Source organism: Bombina bombina, chromosome 5 (assembly GCF_027579735.1).
Source record: "Bombina bombina isolate aBomBom1 chromosome 5, aBomBom1.pri, whole genome shotgun sequence".
NCBI classification, from domain to species: domain Eukaryota; kingdom Metazoa; phylum Chordata; class Amphibia; order Anura; family Bombinatoridae; genus Bombina; species Bombina bombina.
In genome coordinates, this window is record NC_069503.1 from 673,730,409 (window position 1) to 673,750,639 (window position 20,231).

Below are 20,231 nucleotides of genomic sequence, written 5' to 3' on the forward strand. Positions count from 1 at the left end.
CAGACACTAGGCTGTAAATCCTTTTGTTGCTACCTGGTGTCATAATATCACGTCCCAGACTATATTACTGCTATACCGGCAGTGGAGAATATAATTATACAGCATACTCCATCACACACATGATTTAGTATAACTGCAGCCCCTTGATGGGACATTCCCATACTCATTGTGTTCAAGTCCACTGATTGTAATGATACACTGTCATTAATGTTGACATATAGTGTCCTGGAAGAAATTTTTATTTATTTCACATGCTTCACATGGATCCCTTATATAAATACAGAGGAGATCGTCCAGATAGTATAAATATATAAAACCGGATAAATGAGCATCCTAAAATCCGGTGGTGAATTTAAGCCACCCGGATGCACTGTATTCAGGCGGTACATCCATTCGGCTTCCCGTCGAAGTAGGGTTTTATCCCGGTCACCACCTCTGTCCAGGCGGGGGATATGATCTATTAAGATATATCTAATAGATGATACTTGGTGACCCATCTGTGCACAGTGCCTTGCACAGGCTGTTCGGATTCCCCTGACGTAAGAGCAAGTCGATTGGCCCGTCTATGATTGGCCATCCTCTCCCGAAGTGTGCCAATCGTTTTACCCACAAATAAACCAGGCACACGGGAAAAACAGCAGATATACCATGTGTGTTCCTATCTAGGAGTTTTTTTGGTCGTTTTTGGATTGTCCGAGAGAGCAGCCTACGTTCTTCATCTATCATTTTGGATCCGGATTGCTTGACACATAGCGCACCTCTAGAGGTTGAATTTTCATCCTCCTATACCACGTGAGTGGTAGTGCACGTGATGGAATGCTTGATAGAGTACACTTTATTCGTATGTGGGTGATGGAATGTCTTTGTGGAGATGAGGCCATTGCACGTAGTGCATCCCAGGCACCGGTAGGATCCTTTGATATTAGCATGTGTCCTGTTTAAATAGCAATTCTTTGGGTCAGTCTTGACCAGGATGTCTCGTAGATTAGTACCCCTCTTATATTCTACCATCGGAGTAAGATTTTTTGTAAAAGCCAATCTTGGATCCGACTGTACCATGGGCCAATGTTTTCTCAATGCCTTTCCTGCTTCTGTAGTGTTAGGTGCAAATGTAGTAGCCATAATTAATCTCTTTGGGTCCAGAGATCCAGTGCCATTACTGATAAGACTGTCCTGTGTGGACTTTATAACCTCTTGTAATATATCTTCCACCATCCGTGCCTTGTAACCTCTTTGGAGAAATTTGTCCCTCATCAATTGCAACTGAGAGACCCCTGTGGCATTGTTAGAATTGTTTTGGATCACCCTAATAAACTGTGACTTGATAATACCTTTACATAATGTGGGGGGGTGGCAGCTAGCTAGCGGCATTGAGTAAAGAGTTACGGTCGGTAGGTTTACTGTAAAGTGTAGTACCCAAAGCATGTTCCTGTATAAATATATTTAAGTCAAGGAAATGTATCTGTTTATCACTGTACATCATCTTAAACCTCACCGGTGTCTCAGTGTCGTTGAATTTGTCAAACCAGTCTAGTAATGAGCGTTGCCCCCCCGCCAGACCAAGAAGATATCGTCAATGTATCTGACAAAAAAAATAATAGAAGATGTGTCAGTGTTCCACAGATGTTCATTCTCAAAATGAGACATATAAATATTGGCATACGATGGGGCCATATTAGACCCCATCGCTGTGCCTGAAGTTTGTAAGTAGAATTTACTCTCAAACCGGAAATAATTCCAGCTTAAACAGAATTCCAAAAGGGTCAGTAAATACTCCACTGGGGGTCCATCATACAGTTCACCTTCTATCAGGTGATTTCTGACAGCAGTTAAACCCGCTGAATGAGGGATGATGGTGTAGAGACTGTTGACATCCAAAGTAACAAGGATGTCACCAGTCTCCACTATCACCTCCCTCATCCTGTGCATCAAATCTGTAGTATCCAATATATATGATTTGATACTTCTCACTGTCAGTTGCAACAAGATATCTATGAACTGAGATACAGGTTGTGTCAATGATTGTACGGCAGAGACGATAGGTCGCCCTGGTGGATGTTCAAGAGTTTTATGAATTTTAGGTATTGTGTATAGAATGGGGATCTTGGGGTATTGTGTAGTACAAAAATCATATCTGTTCCAATATGTGTCCCTGCTCAAATCCAAATTTTAAAATATTATCCAGTTCATTTTTGAACTTAGAAGTGGGATTGTGTGGCAGTAGCTCATATGTGTCCGGCTCCGCCAATTGTTGCAAGATGTCCACCCTATAGTCCTCATAATCCATCAAAACAATGGCCCCGCCCTTGTCTGCAGAAATCTGATTTGCTGCTATAATCCTGTTAAAAGGATAGCTCTGTTAAAACAGTATTTTTGAAGCAAAAAAACTGAGAATTTGCATATCTAATTTGCATAGCTTACCCAGAATTCTCTTGTGCATTGGTAACATTGTATATGAGTTATTTCTGGGGAAAAAGCAATCGGGGATTCTTGCCTAGATGTGCTAATTTCCTATGCAAATATTTACATTGATTTAATTTTGAGACATGGAGGATTTTAATTTCAGTTTTTTATCTCTCCCATAATTTTAATGAATATATATATATATATATATATATATATATATATATATATATATATATATATACATACACACATTTATACACGCATTATTTAGGCATATGTTTATACATTGGAGCCCTTTCCAATCAAACACTTTGCCATTTACTATATCCCTTTATAACCCTTTTACAATTATTTTAACATTATTAAAATTATATTTTTTATTAAAAAGTGTATGTATGAGTGCCATACTTTAAAGGGACAGTCTACTGCAAAAATGTTATTGTTTAAAAAGATAGATAATCCCTTTCCTAGCCATTCCCCAGTTTTGCATATCTAACACAGTTTTCTTCTTAAATGGAAAGTGTCCACAGCTGCATTCATTACTTTTGGGACATAAGAACCTGGCCACCAGGAGGAGGCAGAGACACCCCAGCCAAAGGCTTAAATACTCCTCCCACTCCCCTCATCCCCCTGTCATTCTTTGCCTTTCGTCCCAGGAGGTTGGCAGAGAAGTGTCAGAATTTATTTTGTCTCTTATGGAGGGTAGTACTCTTCGACATGGGACAGGAGTTTTAAGTAATCCTGTCAGTCTCTCAGTCAGGGCTTGGATGAAAGTTAGAGTCCGGAGATGCAGGAAGAGTCTTTCTGCGAAACCATCCCGACTCATGTTAACAGCTCCTCAAGCAATCAGACTGTTCAAATTTCAGATTCAGTTGTGGAGGATTCTGATACTGAGACTGTTTTGCATCCAGTGAAGAATTCGGATTGGCCTCGTTGACACATGTCAACCAGTTTTGTTCTGTATGCCATATGAGAGAACCTTGTTCCTCTGGCTCTGGGAATCAAGGGACAGCTGAGCCATCTGCCTCTGGGGGTCCTGTCCTCCGAGAGGTGAGTTTCCTACCGCTCCATACTTTTACACATGCGGGTAACCCAGTTTATGATTATTCCGTTTGGCTGGTCCTGCAGTAGGCCTGTTTTCTTATTCGGCATTAACCTACCGGTTGCCTTATATTTTCTTTTTATCCAATTAGGATGTCTTTTAATTTGTTTATTACTTTCCTTCGGGAATCTTAAATTGGGATCGATACTCTCTGTTACTTCTGCGGAAGTGTTTTTGGGGACATGTTTGTCCTATGTTTGTTTTCCCTTATTCCCCTCTGAGGGAGGATTTATGCAGTTTGAAGTTTAGGACCCAGGTGCAGGCTGGTTCTGTCGAGTTTAGTTCTGTCTTGTGGCTGTTCAGACACGTGGTGTCGTTCTGATTGGCTGGTGCAGTTGAGATGCCGAGTGCTCATGTTATCATTTGTTTTACATTTGTTTTACATTCAACTAAGCATTCTAGAGGACCTATTGGTCTACAAGCAGGAAGGATTGTCTCAGTCCTTATAGCCTTCAATTTGGATGACTGGGTCAGTGTAGTTTCCACTGCGTCATTTTCTATGGCGTCTGGTATTGTCGGACCCTAGTGTTCCTCTCCCACGTGGTGGAGAGTTGGAGGGCTTGGCGCCTTCTTCCTGCCGAGTGAGCAGTTTGGCCTTTTTCTTTTGAGGCTCGAGGATTGTTATTGGACTTGGTCCTCAGCAGCTAGTAATTTGAAGGGTAGTTTGGCTGCCTTGTGGTCCTTTTTCTTAAGGCTTCTCCTGGTTCAGGAGATGCGACCTGTGAGTTTTCCTAGCTGAGAGGGATTTGGGTTGCATTCTATTTGGAGTCTTGCTGGCTCCATGTCAAGACTAAGTTGGACCTTTTTGCTAGATCCTTTGGGTCTACGGTCCTGTTGTCTGTTCTATGGAGTCGGGTTGCACACGTGCTCTGTTGGATTAACTGTGGCCATTCTTTCGCTCGTTTTTTAGCTGGTTTTGGGGTTCTTCTCTTCTCCTTTTTCAGACCTGCTGTTGCTGGGGCTGGCCCGGCTGGGAGTGGGTTCTCAGAGATGTTGTAATCTCCAGGATCTAGGTGGGCATAGTAGCTAGCTGGCTCCCTAAGCTTTCAAGCAGAGGGTCTAGGATTGCTCCATCTCGGGTTTGGGGTGTCACTTCTCTTTCTTAGGGTTGTGATTTCCCCTTTTTTGGAAGACCTGTGGGTAGGTCTGGTGGCTTGGATTGCCTAGAGTGTGCTCTCTGTCTGGGAGTTGTCTTTTGCAATCTGTTCTTTTGCTGGCCTCTTTTGCTCTCAGCAAATATTCCCTGTGTCATCCTGAGGATGGGGGCATGTTTTTGACTCAAGTTTTTTTCATCTGGATCTGTTACACTTTTTTTGTAGCGAAATACTTCAGTGTTCCAAGTTCTGTTGTCTTTTGGTGCTTTTGCACAACGTTTGAGAAAAAGTTTTCTCTGTTTCTATGCCCGTTCCTATACCTCCAGTTCCCCTGATCTAGGCATAGTCTCCCCTTGTCTGTCGGGATCCATTTGGGCCCTTGTGAGCTGGGCTCGCTCTGGGGGGTTTTCCTTTTCTTGATCTTGTGACCTTTTGTTTGTTTTTTTTGCTTCGGCTCTTCCTGACCCTCTCCCTTTGGGAGTTTAGACTAGTGTTCTTTTCTTCTGATGGAAAGAGTTCACAGCTCCCCACCTGTAATTTTTATGTAGGGCATCCTTATTTTATTCTTCTGGCACCTTTCACCCTGATATTTCGTCTACTGCTCCTTCCTTGGCAGAATTACTGGGGGATTAGGGGAGTGGGAGGAGTTCTTAAGCCTTTGACTGGGGTGTCTTGGCCTCCTCCTGGTGGCCAGGTTCTTATTTCCCAAAAGTAATGAATGCAGCTGTGGACGTCAGAAGAAAAGAAAATTATCAGGTAAGCCTAATTTATGTTTTTATATATAAATACTGTATATATATATATATATATATATATATATATATATATGCAGTATATATATATATATATGTCTTACACAACCTTAGCACTCCCTGTAAGGTAACAATGGCCAGTGCAGAGTCTCCAAACACACTCCAAAGAAAAAACTTTCACCTGTTTTTTTCAATAAGGATTTTACCACTTTATTCACATATTGTGGTACACTTCACACCCTGGTCACACCCTGGTACACTTCCCACCCTGGTGATTTTCAGATGGGAAGTGTGTATAGATCCTTATGTGGAATACTATTTAAGGTGGGTGTTTAAAGGGACACTGATCCCACATTTTTTTCTATCGTGATTCAGATAGAGCATGCAATTTTAAGCAATTTTCTAATTTACTCCTATTATCAAATTCTTTTCATTCTCTTGGTATTTTTATTTGAAATGCAAGATTGTAAGTTTAGATGCCGGCCCATTTTTGGTGAACACACTGTGTGGTTCTTGCTGATTGGTGGGTAAATTCACCTACCAATAAACAAGTGCTTTCCATGGTTCTGAACCAAAAAAATAGCTTAGATGCCTTCTTTTTCAAATAAAGAAAGCAATAGAACAAAGAAAAATTGATAATAGGAGTAAATTAGAAAGTTGTTTAAAAGTGCATGCTCTATCTGAATCGCGAAAGAAAAAATTTGGGTTCAGTATCCCTTTAAGTTTGTGTTGTATCCTTGATAAAGGTCCCAGGTGGAGGACCAAAACGTTGGATGTTTTTGGGTGTGAAGTGTACCACAATATGAGAATAAAGTGGTAAAATCCTTATTGAAGAAACCGGGTGCAATTTATTTATTTCGAGTGTGTGTGTGTATATATATATATATATATATATATATATATATATATATATATATACATGTGTGTGTGTGTGTGTGCATTTATTCATTAAAATTCTAACCATATATTTTCATTGCATTTGCATTATTATAGAACAGCTAAGAAAACAATATTAAAGTTGAGTAAAATACTTGCAGCATTAGAGTGCAGTTCCATTCCATGTTTTGTATTTTCTATGGGTGATTACATCCACCTGTGCACCCCTTCTTTGTTCTCAGTTTGTTTGGCTTTGTGAGCTTGCATGATGGTGTGGCTGTGTTAGGGACTCAGGCAATGGAAAGGATCTTGACGTGGTGCCTGAGCTTTCCCATTTGGCCAGATGCGGTGACTAACCTTTCCAGTTGTGATTTTATCTTAGCTGTGAGCTAGCTGGTGAGTGCTGGGTGTTTCTATGTGTTGTATTACTTTTTATTTGTAATCCCCCTTGTTTCTTGCACCCATTCCAGACTGGGGTTAACTGCCTATGGCTCTGGTGACATCACAGCTTTTTTGGAGTGCTATTAGCACCCAGGGCTGGGTGTTTGCTGAGTCACAGGATGTGTACCTGATCCGGTCTTGGAGTGCAGTTCCCTTCCATGTTTTATATATATATATATATATATATATATACATGTGTGTGTGTGTGTGTGCATTTATTCATTAAAATTCTAACCATATATTTTCATTGCAATTGCATTATTATAGAACAGCTAAGAAAACAATATTAAAGTTGAGTAAAATACTTGCAGCATTAGAAAATGCTGTTAGAAAATGTATTTTCTGATTTAGTGTGAGATAAAAAGATAGGGGGACCAAAAAATCAATATAATCTATGATTTGTTCAATTATAACAGCACAGTTATTTTTACAAATATACAGTATGCAATTTTTAAAGCACTTTTAACACTTGAGATCAGAATTTGTATTAACCATTATTACACAATATGCACTTGACAACCCCAGTAAATGTTATTTAGGGATTTGTGTTCATACTGTAAGTATTATACTTTAATCAATATATTTTAACATTCATTAAACAGTTTTTCGCTAGTCATAGAAAGCTTATGTTTAACTGCTGGCCAGATTAGTTTCTTTCATGTTGCGACACATGTTAGTTTTAGGAATATAATCACTGAACCAAATCAGTTAAAACCAGCACAAAATGAACAATGCACTACTGGGGCCTGAACACATTAGTTGAGCCCAGGGGAGGAGCTACCATTGGTGTAGCAGATGCAGTGGTACCAGGATCCAAGTGCTGGAGGGCCCATAGCAGCACGTAGGCGTGTGCAGAATGTGTATACGCCTTTTCTTTTATTAGTGCAGGTTGCAGGTCCATCTATCTATGTAGCTATCTATTTCTACCTAGTTATCTATCAGTGCAGGTTGCAGGTCCATCTATCTATCTATCTATCTATCTATCTATCTATCTATCCTCACATTCATTACACAGAGCATGTATATTATTACTATTGGGTATTGCTACTGAGTTACTTTTTGGATGTCCCCCCCAAAAAAAATTGCACCAAGGTCCTCTGTTGAGTAGGTCCGCTACTGGGTGAGTCAATGAAAGAGGCTTATGTGTGTAGCCACCAACCAACAGCTTTCATGATTTATTTAATTTTCTGCTATTTAACTTTTAAAGGGACATTAAACGGAAGTTTTAAATTGTTTGATTCAGATAGAGCATGCAGTTTTAAGAGACTTTCCAATTTACTTTCATTATCAAATTTTGCACAGTCATTTTATATGCATACTTTCTGAGGCACCAGCTTCTGCTGAACATGTGCACTAGTTCACAGTGTATACATACACTAGTCTGTAATTGGCTGGTGGCTGTCACATGATACAGGAATATCTTCACACAAGGTTGGAAAACAGCACACCTCTTCTTAATTTAGGGGCACGGAATATCAGACTTTCCAAGTCCTCTTATCCAAGCAGCAACACAGTGACTCCAGCCTCCAATTTGGCAAAAAAAGACCTTTATTCTTTACACGGGGTCCAAAGAAAACAAAAATACAACGTTTCAGGCCTTTACTAGGCCCTAGTAAAGGCCTGAAACTTATTTTTGTTTTCTCTGGACCCCAGGTAAAGAATAAAGGTCTTTTTTTGCCAAATTGGAGGCTGGAGTCACTGTGTTGCTGTTTGTACATGATACAGGGGGCCAGCAAATGGGGGAAAGAAATACATTTATAAGCAAAAAATCTGCTGCTTATTGTCTTTTTATTATGCACTTGCTAATTTTGCCATTCTACTGTATTAAATGGTCCTTTAGTTCTTATAATTGTGTTTATTTATTTGGCCACCATCTAGGTTGAAGTAGATATGCAGAGTTCAGAACACTGAATGTACAATATTCTACACAGTAATTGCTTCATCATCAAGGGAACTATATATTTTCCTAATTTTCCACAACAAAGTTAATAAGATAAACAAAGTGTATTTTCCAGCAAAACAATGAAAATGTAGAAAACAAACTAACAATTTTTCTCCATTTTTTTAATGATAACAGGAGCATATGAGTCCCAGGCAGATTATGCTTTACATTAATGCTTCAGCATAATGAATAATAAAAAATAAAAAACATGGGTCAGCATCTTTTATATTCAGTGCTGGAGTTTCTCCTGTTTATTTAGGTATTGTATGGGAGGAGTATAGTTTTTGTAGACTAGACAAGCATATGACATATTATACTCCCACACGGCTGTACATATTAGCATACTTTTTGTTTTCAACAAAAAAATAATATCCCACAAGCATGGCATGTGCTGTCACTCTGACGGGGAAGAAGAGATTTATCAGTAAATCTCTAATTTAATTATTAGTTGGGGAATACTTCAGTACATTATTATTATAGTGTGTATATCAATAATTATTGGATTGGGTTTTACAGTAAGATTATGTCATGGGCGGCCGTATTATTAATATATTGTGACTTATATAACTCAGTGATGTTTCTCACTTGCTTCATTATGATCCACCTATACCAGTAGGAATTCCATTTCACTACAGTTATACTTCTGTTTAACCCCTGAGAAAAGTTGATTAATTATACTTAGCAAAAAATTTTGTAATGTACTTTGAATATGACATTTTTGATCAGTACAGTACTTTATATGTGTATATATCTATTTACAGACATATATACACATATAAACACATACATACATATGAATATATATATATATATATATATATATATATATATATATATATATATATATACTGTATATATGTATATTATTTAAATATCTCTTTAAGAATAAATAGAACATATTCTGCTATGTACAGAACATTGGATTATGAAATATGCAATATTATCTTCTTGTGTTACACTTTTAAATAACTGTGATTGTGTTTGCGCGACTTGTGTTTTTTTTGTGGGGGGCGGTTTCACCTTTTTTGGCTCCTTTTAAGTGCATTTGCGATTTCTCAAATTCTTTTTTAACAGCAACTTTGTAAACACGAGAGAGAAAGCTATTTACTTTCAGATCGTAATAAAAGCGCAAATCCCCAAGCACAAAAAAATTACTTATAGCGGTTTTAACTCTAGAGCGCGAGCACAAACTACCACTCCACTCGTAATCTGGACCTGGAATTATGCAGGTTGCTCATCTAGTTATTATTGTATTCTGTCTCCCTTAGAGCACTACCAAATGAGTATTTTGGAATCATCTCCAGTAAATTCTACGGTGGGGAGAGTTCTCGCTACTGATCTTGATGAAGGAATTAATGCAGAAATGAAGTATAGCATTATAGATGGAGATGGACTTGACGTCTTTGATATTAGCACAGATCCTGTTTACCAAGTCGGAGTTATCACAATCAGAAAGGTAATCACTAATTTTCTTGTAAATTAATGCTTTGCTTGCCATAGTTAAAGGAACATTAAATGGCATTAATACAAATGTTGTAATGAGCTAAAACACTGTTTTATTTCACTATAACTGACAACAGTTTGTAGCCCCTTAAACACATAGGGCCCTATTTATTAAATACCAGACAGACATTGTTATCTCTCAGGCACTTTGTCCATCTTGCATCGCAATTCTAAAACAGCGCCCCCTGCTCTACCACAACCAACTGCTCTAGAGCAGGGCTTGTCAATCATCCTGATTGGATCAGGATGATTTAACACTGCGAGTCTTGAGGTGGTGAAGAGGCTAAGTAACAGTGGTGTAGAGAAAGGATATAAAAGAAAAATTGAAACTCATAAATATGCAGGCATATATTTAAAAATACATATTTTACCAGCATAGGTAAGTTTTAAAAACCTTAGGTCCACCCCTTTAAAATTTGTACACACCGGAGTGTAAACGGAAGCCAATAATATGCTGCATCAGCAGAGTTATTCCATGCAGAAAAGTGTCTAGTACTTCTCTTTTTACAGAGGAAGAGGTTTTAATGGCTTTATCAAAAATAAAAGTAAATACGTCTGTGGGTCCAGATAATATTCATCCAAGCGTTTTAAGGGAACTTCAATCTGTGATAGCTACTCCACATGTTGCTATATGCGAACAACAGTGCAATAATAAAATGTTATTACACGTAAGAGAATTTTGCTTTTGTACCTTTTGCCTCTTAAAGCTTTAATCATAGACCATTTATTTTCCTCCCCAGAGTTTCTCTTCATAATGTTCTCCAAATAGATGATGTATTTTATATCTCTTATTTTTCACACCTCCAGAAAAGACATAAAACCAGGCTTTTAGTAGATTTATTTTATTTTCAATCAGTCTATTGATGAACCATCCATTAAGGCAGTTTTGCTAAATACATATTTTATACCAGTTTAGCATTGTTATATAATGAATCTGCAGGGGTTGTTCTATATTATAACATTTTGGGGTGAAAAAGGTTGAACATAAATCTAAATATCAACAATGCAGTGGATACTGCTCATATTTATAGCCTATTCTAATTTTCTTTTTTAATCCTCCTTTTCCCTTACTTCTTTCTTTGCTCTGCATATTAAAAATGTGAACTACCCTAAGAATTCAGGGCAGCCGACACCTTCAAGGTTTGGTGCTCAACAATAATGAACAAGGGTGTATAGGACCCCTATAAAACAATGACTTTTGACCTCCTATCGGTATCAAGAGGTACCGTGAGGATCCATTTAAGTTTGACAGGGTGATTAGTCAACTTTTATATTTCAAAGAAAAATGACTCAAAAAAAGTTATGGTGAGTAAAAAAATGAGGGATAAAAATCAATTGTTAGATACATCATTGTATAGAAAGTCTGCTTACCCAGAATCCCATGCTACAGTGAAAACAATGTTAGTTGGGTATTTTTGGGGGAAAATGTGCAGATGTGCTATTCAGTTATCTTTTGTGTATTAAAGAACTGTGAACATTTTTTGTTATTAATAAACTTAACCAAATAAAGGCATAGTAATGCATGTCTAAAAATATTTTATGCTATTATATCATGAAACTATTAGTTATTTCACTTAATTTAAAATGTTTATAATGTTAAGGTAACATGTTATGCAAACTCTTCTTTTATCCTTTCAGCCACTAAATTTTGAGTACAAGAAAAACTACAATCTTAAAATTGAGGGTGCAAATCCTCACTTAGAAGTTCGCTTTCTGAGCCTGGGACCATTTCGTGACACAACATCAGTGCATATTACTGTGGAAGATGTTGAAGAACCTCCTGTGTTTCAGTCCACATTATATTTTGTTGAAGTTTCTGAAAATGTGGATATTGGGACTACTATACAGGTTGTTTTGGCAAAGGACCCCGATGCAACCAACAACTCAATCAGGTAGGTTATGACCATTTATGTTTAGTGCCAGATGTAGTCATTCTGCCATTTTTATTAATACATTAAAATTGTCTATAGATTTGAGTTCAGATAAATTCAGGAATACAATAAAATGTGTTGTTTTGATTCATTATTGTATGGTATTTAACCATTACATAGCCTTTGTGATTAACATAAAACTTGCAAAATATCAAGAATAATCAAGAATTAGGAACTAGTAGCTAAACTTATATTTTCTAATGTATATCATTAATATATATATATATATATATATATATATATATGTGTGTATATTAAAATATGTATATATGATATTAATAAGGTAACAATTCCTTCTGGCCTATTTACATTTACCATTATAAATAAAGCAAATTTAGAATCTTATGATAATTCCAAATGCAGAACAAGATGTGTCCTAGTTAATTAAACAAGTTAATAAAAATAGTTAAAGTGTCAGTAAACCTTAAAAATAATGTTATATAATTCTGCACATAGTGCAGAATTATATAACATTATATTAGCCAAACTTTCTAAAACATAATGAACGATTTTAATTTAAAAAAAAACCAAAAAACGCTGTTTTACAGATCCGCTCTCTGTACTCTCTGTATATTCACTCAGCGCATCGGGCCAGCTATATAGTCACAGCCCGGCCCGACCGCGCCATAAGACTAAGTGCAGCTCGCTCCTGCTCTGTCTGACAGAGCAGGAGCGAGCTGCACTTAGTCTTATGGCGCGGTCGGGCCGGAATGTGACTATACAGCTGGCCCGATGAGCTGAGTAAATATAACAGACCCGCTCAGCAGAGTACAGAGAGCGGGTCTGTAAAACAGCGTTTTTTTTTTTTTTTAATTAAAATGGTTCATTATGTTTTAGAAAGTTTGGCTAATATAATGTTATATAATTCTGCACTTATTTTTAAGGTTTACTGTCCCTTTAAAACCACATACTGTAGCAAAATTTCCCATATGTACTGAACAAAAATATTCTGTCCTCATAATTAACAAAAAGTAACAAGTTACATTGTATTTATTTTACAGAATTTATTTTCAGCGAAAATTTCATAAATTCACCAGATAGTCAAAAAGGATGATATTCCTAGACTCATTGCGAAGTAATTGATGATTCCAGACTACTCATCAGAAACTATACTGAAGTATGCCCACAGGCCGAAATATTTAAATGAGATGACTCTAGATTAATTCACTGGCTGTTCATGCTTGTGAAGTAATCAGTTAATCAATCTGCTAATCATTCTGAAGTCATCACCTAGAATTTTGTAGCATAACTGATGATTTTACAAGTCTGATGATGTCTGATGATTTGCACATGACTTCTAAAGTAGTTTGATGATCATCAAATGACTCCAGGATGTTCTCTAAAGTAATCCTGTTTGTTTTGGGATGATATTAGGCATTTATTTTGCAATTGATCACTGACATTAATGATGCCATGTGTGTTTTCATTGGTGAAGTATTATATGCAGTCATCACATTTAAAAAAAAAAAAAAAAAAAAAAAAAAGATGCTAAGTTTTTTGTTATTTTTTTTTTTACAAAAAGGAACCCCAAACTTTATTACGGGGGCAATTGGGGGATTTTTCAAAATTTAACCAGAGGTAATAAATTATCTCTCCACTTGTAATCTAGCCCATTATTAATTAAGCATTTACATATTTTTGTTCATTGCATGTTACAATGTATTTTTTTTCTTTGACCCAATAAGTTTGTGTTTTTTTTTATTTAGCAAACTGACAGTCTACTCCAGAATTTGTATTGTTTAAAAAGATAGATAATCCCTTGTTTACTCATTCCCCAGTTTTGCATAACCAGCACAGTTATATTAATTCACTTTTTACCTCTGTGATTACCTTGTATCAAAGCCCGCAGCAGCCCCCTTATCTCAGTTCTTTTGACAGACTTGCATTTGAGCTAATCAGTGCAGACTTCCACAGCAGTGAGCACAATGTTATCTATATGGCACACATGAACTAGTGCAGTCTAGCTGTAAAAAATTCAAAATGCACTGAGATAAGAGGCAGCCTTCAAGGGCTTAGAAATTAGCATATGAGCCTACCTAGGTTTAGCTTTCAACAAAGAATACCAATAGAACATAGCAAATGTGATGATAAAAGTGAACTAAAAAGTTGTTTAAAATTGCATGCCCTAACTGAATCATGAAAGTTTAATTTTGACTAGACTGTCCCTTTAATTACACAGACAACAATATTGAAGCCGCAAACTCCTCATTGTACACTCCACCGTAGTAGCTCTGAATACTATAAGCATATGCAGGATCAATGCAAAGCCAGTTGCTCCCAAAATATATAATATACAATCATATCATTTTTCCTGTTTGAAATCAGATCGATCTGTGCATGTAACATGTATATAATATTTAAAGTTCATATATTAAGCAGTTTATCGAACAATGAGAACATGATACATATTTTATTGCCTGTTGCCGTGTGTCAAAAACAAACACTAATTAAAAACAAAAAAATAATTTGGAATAGTTCCTCCTGTTACCAAATTCCAGGTGCAAAATTGTATATAGTATTTTGAATGGGCTTTGTGCCAGGGCAGGAATAAAATCCTGATTTTTCTTAAAGGGACACTGAAGCCAAATCTTTTTTTTTTTTTTTGTGATTCAGATAGAGCATGCAATTTTAAGCAACTTTCTAATTTATTCCTGTTATCAATTTTTCTTCGTTCTCTTGCTTTTTTATTTGAAAAAGAAGGCATCTAAGCTATTTTTTGGTTCAGAACCATGGAAAGAACTTGTTTATTGGTGAATGAATATATCCACTTATCAGCAAGAACAACCCAGGTTGTTCACCAAAAATGGGCTGGCATCTAAACTTACATTCTTACATTTCAAATAAAGATACCAAGAGAATGAAGACAATTTGATAATATGAGTAAATTAGAAAGTTGTTTAAAATTGCATGTTCTATCTGAATCCCAAAATAAAAAAATTGGGTTCAGTGTCCTTTTAATTTAACAGACTGCTCATTGTTATTTCTTTCAATACCTTTGAATATATTTCCTTTCCCCATCAATATTGACATGCTGTTATAGCACCCTGTATGCGTTCTCTTCTTCATGTTTAAAAAAGGTCATATTATATAATCTAAGGCTACATTTGTTCAAATTGTGTTTTACACATATCTTATTTAATGTTATTTTTCTCAATTTCTTATTAAAATAACAAAATAATAAATAGTTTGATAAGGCATTGTTTCTTAATAACACGTATTTTAAAATATTGTAAATAACAAAGAATGACAAGCAAAACTTTACAGTTTAGAGCAGGAAACTGTTCATAACTTTGTGTTTGCGAGACATGTGCATTACTAAACCGTGCAATGCTTTTTGGCCCAGGGATAAAGATTTCACAGTAACTACCACACGAGGAAAAAATAACAAGTTCAAAGTCTGATTATTAATTGAGAAAATGGGGAATTTAGAAGAAAGGTAACTCAGGTCCAGCTTGGCATTAGTGATTAATATAACATAATGCGTCTAATCTCACCGCTGAAAGATGACCTTCAAATGTCAAGCAAAAATGAGAATGTGTTGAGAAAAATCCTGGAAGAATTCTTAGCAAGTGAAATACTGAAGGTCGAATTTAGCAGAGTTGTTTTATTAACAATGTCAGCTGGTTTTGTATTATTGTTATGTTTATCTTCTTGCAAACATCAAAGGACAAAACATTAATTGCTTATAGTATAAGGGGGATTGTTAACTCACTAATACAATATCATGCAATCTTTCTGTAAAAATATTCATAAAGACAATAATTTTATGTATTCTACCCAGCATTTCAAAATTAGTAATACATATAGACCTCTGGTTTTCAAACCTATACTCAGGTTCCCTAACAGGCCACATTTTGAGGATATCTGAACTTGAGCACAGGTGAAATAATCAGCTGACTAGTAAACATGGTTATTTTACCTGCTCTCATCTAAGGTAATCATGAAAACCTGGCCTGTTGGGGCAGCCTGAGGACAGGTTTTAAAACCAGTGATATAGACCTATTAGTCCTTTGTCAAAACATAGCCATACAAGCTTATCAAAAGACTTGCATTTAAAAGCCTGTCTCTGTAAGCATTCATTGTATTAAATTGGGATATATTTTATTAGATCCACATATTCAGAAATTTAGTTTTTTAATTCCTTAAAGTGATTGGAAAGTTAAAATTAAACTTACATGTTTTAGATAGAGAATGTCATTTTAAGACAGTTTTAAATTAACTTCTGTAATCAGATTTATTTTGCTCTCTTGGTATTCTATTTTGAAAATAATATGTGTGTATTCTACACTGCTGAGAGCTAACTGATTGGTGGCTACACACATTTGTCTCTTGTAATTGGATCACCAGATGTGGTCAGCTAGCTCCCAGTAGTGTATTGCTGCTCTGGAACTATGTGTTTAATCCATTATCAGGTGTTAAACAGTTATATACAATAAGTAGTGCATCAATAACATGCTCTATCATATTAGAGCATTTTCTTGTTGCATTTTATAGCCCTTTAAGCAGATCTAGCATGTCTCTTTATCATACATTGGTGAAGATGAGACCTGTTAAATCAAAAAATGTATGGGGGAAAAAAACCTTGATTGAAAGTGACATTTACTCATTGGTAGTTGGAACAGTAGCAGTTACACATATTAAAATACTGTTTTGTGCAAAAAAGTAAAAATTGTTTAAACATAAGGTAAAATGAACAGTAAGTTTGTGAGTATGCAGACCTGAGTGCTGATATTCTACTGCTCACTGGCTGACAGGGCAACTCCAATGGAAAATAAACAAGGTTTATTTAGCACATGGATCAACAGTTTTTAAAAAAACCTTCTACAGCTACATTTTGAAACATTCTCTTTTAGATAGAAAAGAGACATCTCCTTTTAAATTTATGAATTGAAAGTTATACAGCACTAACACTTGTTCATACCTCCCAACATCTTTCAGGGATGTGGGAGCTAATGAGGTTGTGGGCAATGACCCTGGTATTTTCTGTTGTGGGACAGCAGACACGAGAGCAGTACAGATAGGTGCGGTTACGGATGGTCCATGGGTGTGTCTTTGGGGTCTGTGTGGGGTGTGGGCTATCTTTAGTCAGTAGTTTAAAACGGGATACTGAGTGGCTGCAGGAGGGAAGCTGATCTTACCTCCCAACCTATGACAATTGTGCAGAATGCGTGGAGATTGGGAGGTATTCCTTTTCTTGACTCCATTAATATGTTATTTGAGAATGAATTAAGCTTCTAAGTTTATTACAAAAGCACCTGAGAGGATTGACATTTTCTTTTTGCTTAGCCACATGTCATTTGCATTTCCTTTATGTATTACACTACAAACTACACAAACAAAATTCTCCTTCCACTTCACTGTATAATGTATGTAAGTAAAACTTCTGTTACCCAAACTAGTCGGGATATGACATGTTTTATATTTCTTCTCCAGGTATTCTATTGACAGAAATAGTGATCCGGGAAGATATTTTTATGTTGATATTACAACAGGAGCATTAATGACAGCTAGACCTTTGGATAGAGAAGAGGAATCTTGGCATAACATCACCCTATTGGCTATGGAGATGAGTACGTAAGAAATTCATATATAATTCATATATAATAGTTTATAACTATATATAGAACTGGTTTCTCAAACGTTGGCCTTTTAGTAGATTTACAACAGACCTATATTTTTTGTTTTTTATTTGTTTTAGGCTTTTAGCTAGTTGGCTAGTTTGAACAATCATATAACATCACAATAAACCAACAAAAGTCTTTAATCTGGGATCATAGAAAACCTGTAGTCTCTGATAATAGTCAATAGATCATATCCTTCAAAAGTATCCATAGACCCCCCTCCCTGTCAAATTTACAGAAATTCCATTAAGGAATCACAGACTTGGTGAGAGTGGAACATAGGAAGAATCATTTTAGTGTTCAGAAATGACTATACAAATTTACATTATATGAGAAAGATGTGTAAGGAACACAATATAATATAGCTTGGATTGTAAGATCTCAAGGAAGCAGGGCTCAGTAATCATTATTTCCCAATATGCCTTTCCTACCTCTTTTCTTTTTTTATTGTACACCCTGTATAGTACTGTAGAATCTTTAAGTGCATTACAAATAAACGGCTAGATTACGAATTTTGCGTTATGAGGAAAAAAGCCTCATAACGCTGTTTTTTCACTACCGCTGGTATTACGAGTCTTGCAGGTATAGCTGTACCACACACTTTTTTGGCCGTAATGCAACGTAACTACCGCACCTTTCAAAAAGTCCCTTTTTTCAATGTGACTTCGATAGCGCCGGTATTACGAGTTTTGCCTGGGAGGCCAAAAAGTGAGCGGTACCTATACCTTCAAGATTCGTACTGCCATCTAAAGTCAGTAGTTATGGGTTTTACGTTACAAATCTGTAGCATAAGACTCATATCTAAAGTGTTACAAAGTACACTAACACTTATAAACTACCTATTAACCCCTAAGCTGAGACCCTCCCGCATCGCAAACACTATAAAAAAATGATTAACCCCTAATCTGCAGCTCCGGACATTGTCACCACTTTAAAAATTTATTAACCCCTAATCTGCCGCTCCCGAACATCGCTGCCACTATAATAAACATATTAACCCCTAAACCACTGCACTCCCACATTGCAAACACTAGTTAAATATTATTAACCCCTAATCTGCTGCCCCATCACAGTCACCACTATACTAAAGTTATTAACCCCTAAACCTAACCCTAAGTCTAACCCTAACACCCCAAACTTTAATATACTGTAATTAAAATAAATCTAAATAAAAATTACTATCATTAACTAAATAATAAGTCTTGGGGATCCATGTAGGGTGAGCAGCGTGTCTTCGGCGTCGGCACACTCAGCTGTTCAGTGCCTTCACCACTTCCGGTATGGGAGCCCAGCAGGAGCACCTCCGTCCAAGGTGCAAAAACTCACAAGAACAAACAAACACCTTCAGGCTTCCCACCACACCAGAAAACAGGCAAACAGATGCGCAGCAAGGGTAACGTAAAACCACTTTTTATTTGGGATACATCTAAAAACAGAATGAGCCGTAGCTCACAAATGACAATCCGGGGTCACAGAATGGCAACTGCAGACATGTTTCGTGTGGCTCCACCACACTTGATCACTGTTAGTTTTTGCCATTACTGGGACCCTATTTAAAGGATACAACACCTGTAATTAATCAATTTAAAAACACTTAACTTAACCCCTTCATCTTCCAATCAGCCAATAGGATTGAGCTTGCATACTATTGACTGTTCCAATCAGCCAATAGAATGCGAGCTCAATCCTATTGGCTGATTGAATAAGCCAATAGGATTGAAGCTCAATCCTATTGACTGATTGCATCAGCCAATAGGATTTTTTCAACTTTCATCTTGGATGACGTCCCTTAACGGAACCTTCATTCTTCAGTAGCCGTCGACAGAAGAAGATGCTCCGTGCTGGATGTCTTGAAGATGGAGACGCTCCGCGTTGGAAGGATGAAGATAGAAGATGCCGTCTGGATGAAGACTTCTGCCCACCTGGAGGACCACTTCTTGCCGCTTGGATGAAGAGTTCTCCCGGCTTCGTTGAGGACTTCTGCCCGCTTGGATGAAGACTTCTCCCGCTTGATGAGGATGGATGTCCGGTCTTCAAAAACTGTAATTGGATCGTCGGGGGTTAGTGTTAGGTTTTTTTAAGGGTTTATTGGGTGGGTTTTATTTTTAGCTTAGGGTTTGGGCAATGGAAAAGAGTTAAATGCCCTTTTAAGGGCAATGCCCATCCAAATGCCCTTTTCAGGGCAATGGGGAGCTTAGGTTCTTTAGATAGGATTTTATTTGGGGGGTTTGGTTGTGTGGGTGGTGGGTTTTACAGTTGGACTATTAGATTAGGTGTAATTAGTTTAAATATTTGATCATTTCTTTTTTATTTTGTGTAATTTAGTGTTTATGTTTTGTAATTTAGTTAATTGTATTTAATTAATGTAATTTATTTAATTGTAGTGTAATGTTAGGTGTTAGTGTAAGACAGGTTAGGTTTTATTTTACAGGTAAATTTGTATTTATTTTGACTAGGTAGCTAGTAAATAGTTAATAACTATTTACTAACTAGTCTACCTAGTTAAAAAAATACAAACTTACCTGTAAAATAAAAATAAAACCTAAGATAGCTACAATGTAAC

The 20,231-nt window shown here is 36.6% G+C and overlaps 1 protein-coding gene and 1 long non-coding RNA gene across 2 annotated transcripts in view; one reads left to right on the forward strand and one right to left on the reverse strand.

Moving 5' to 3' along the window:
- LOC128660678 (uncharacterized) overlaps positions 1-20,231 on the reverse strand; it is a 331,547-nt gene that overhangs the window by 152,710 nt on the left and 158,606 nt on the right. The window lies entirely within an intron of this gene.
- CDH20 (cadherin 20) overlaps positions 1-20,231 on the forward strand; it is a 195,359-nt gene that overhangs the window by 146,930 nt on the left and 28,198 nt on the right. Inside the window, exons 6-8 of the mRNA XM_053714618.1 lie at positions 9,882-10,069; positions 11,755-12,008; positions 17,481-17,617. Coding sequence (XP_053570593.1) covers positions 9,882-10,069; positions 11,755-12,008; positions 17,481-17,617 — 579 coding nt within the window. The remainder of the gene's footprint in view (positions 1-9,881; positions 10,070-11,754; positions 12,009-17,480; positions 17,618-20,231) is intronic.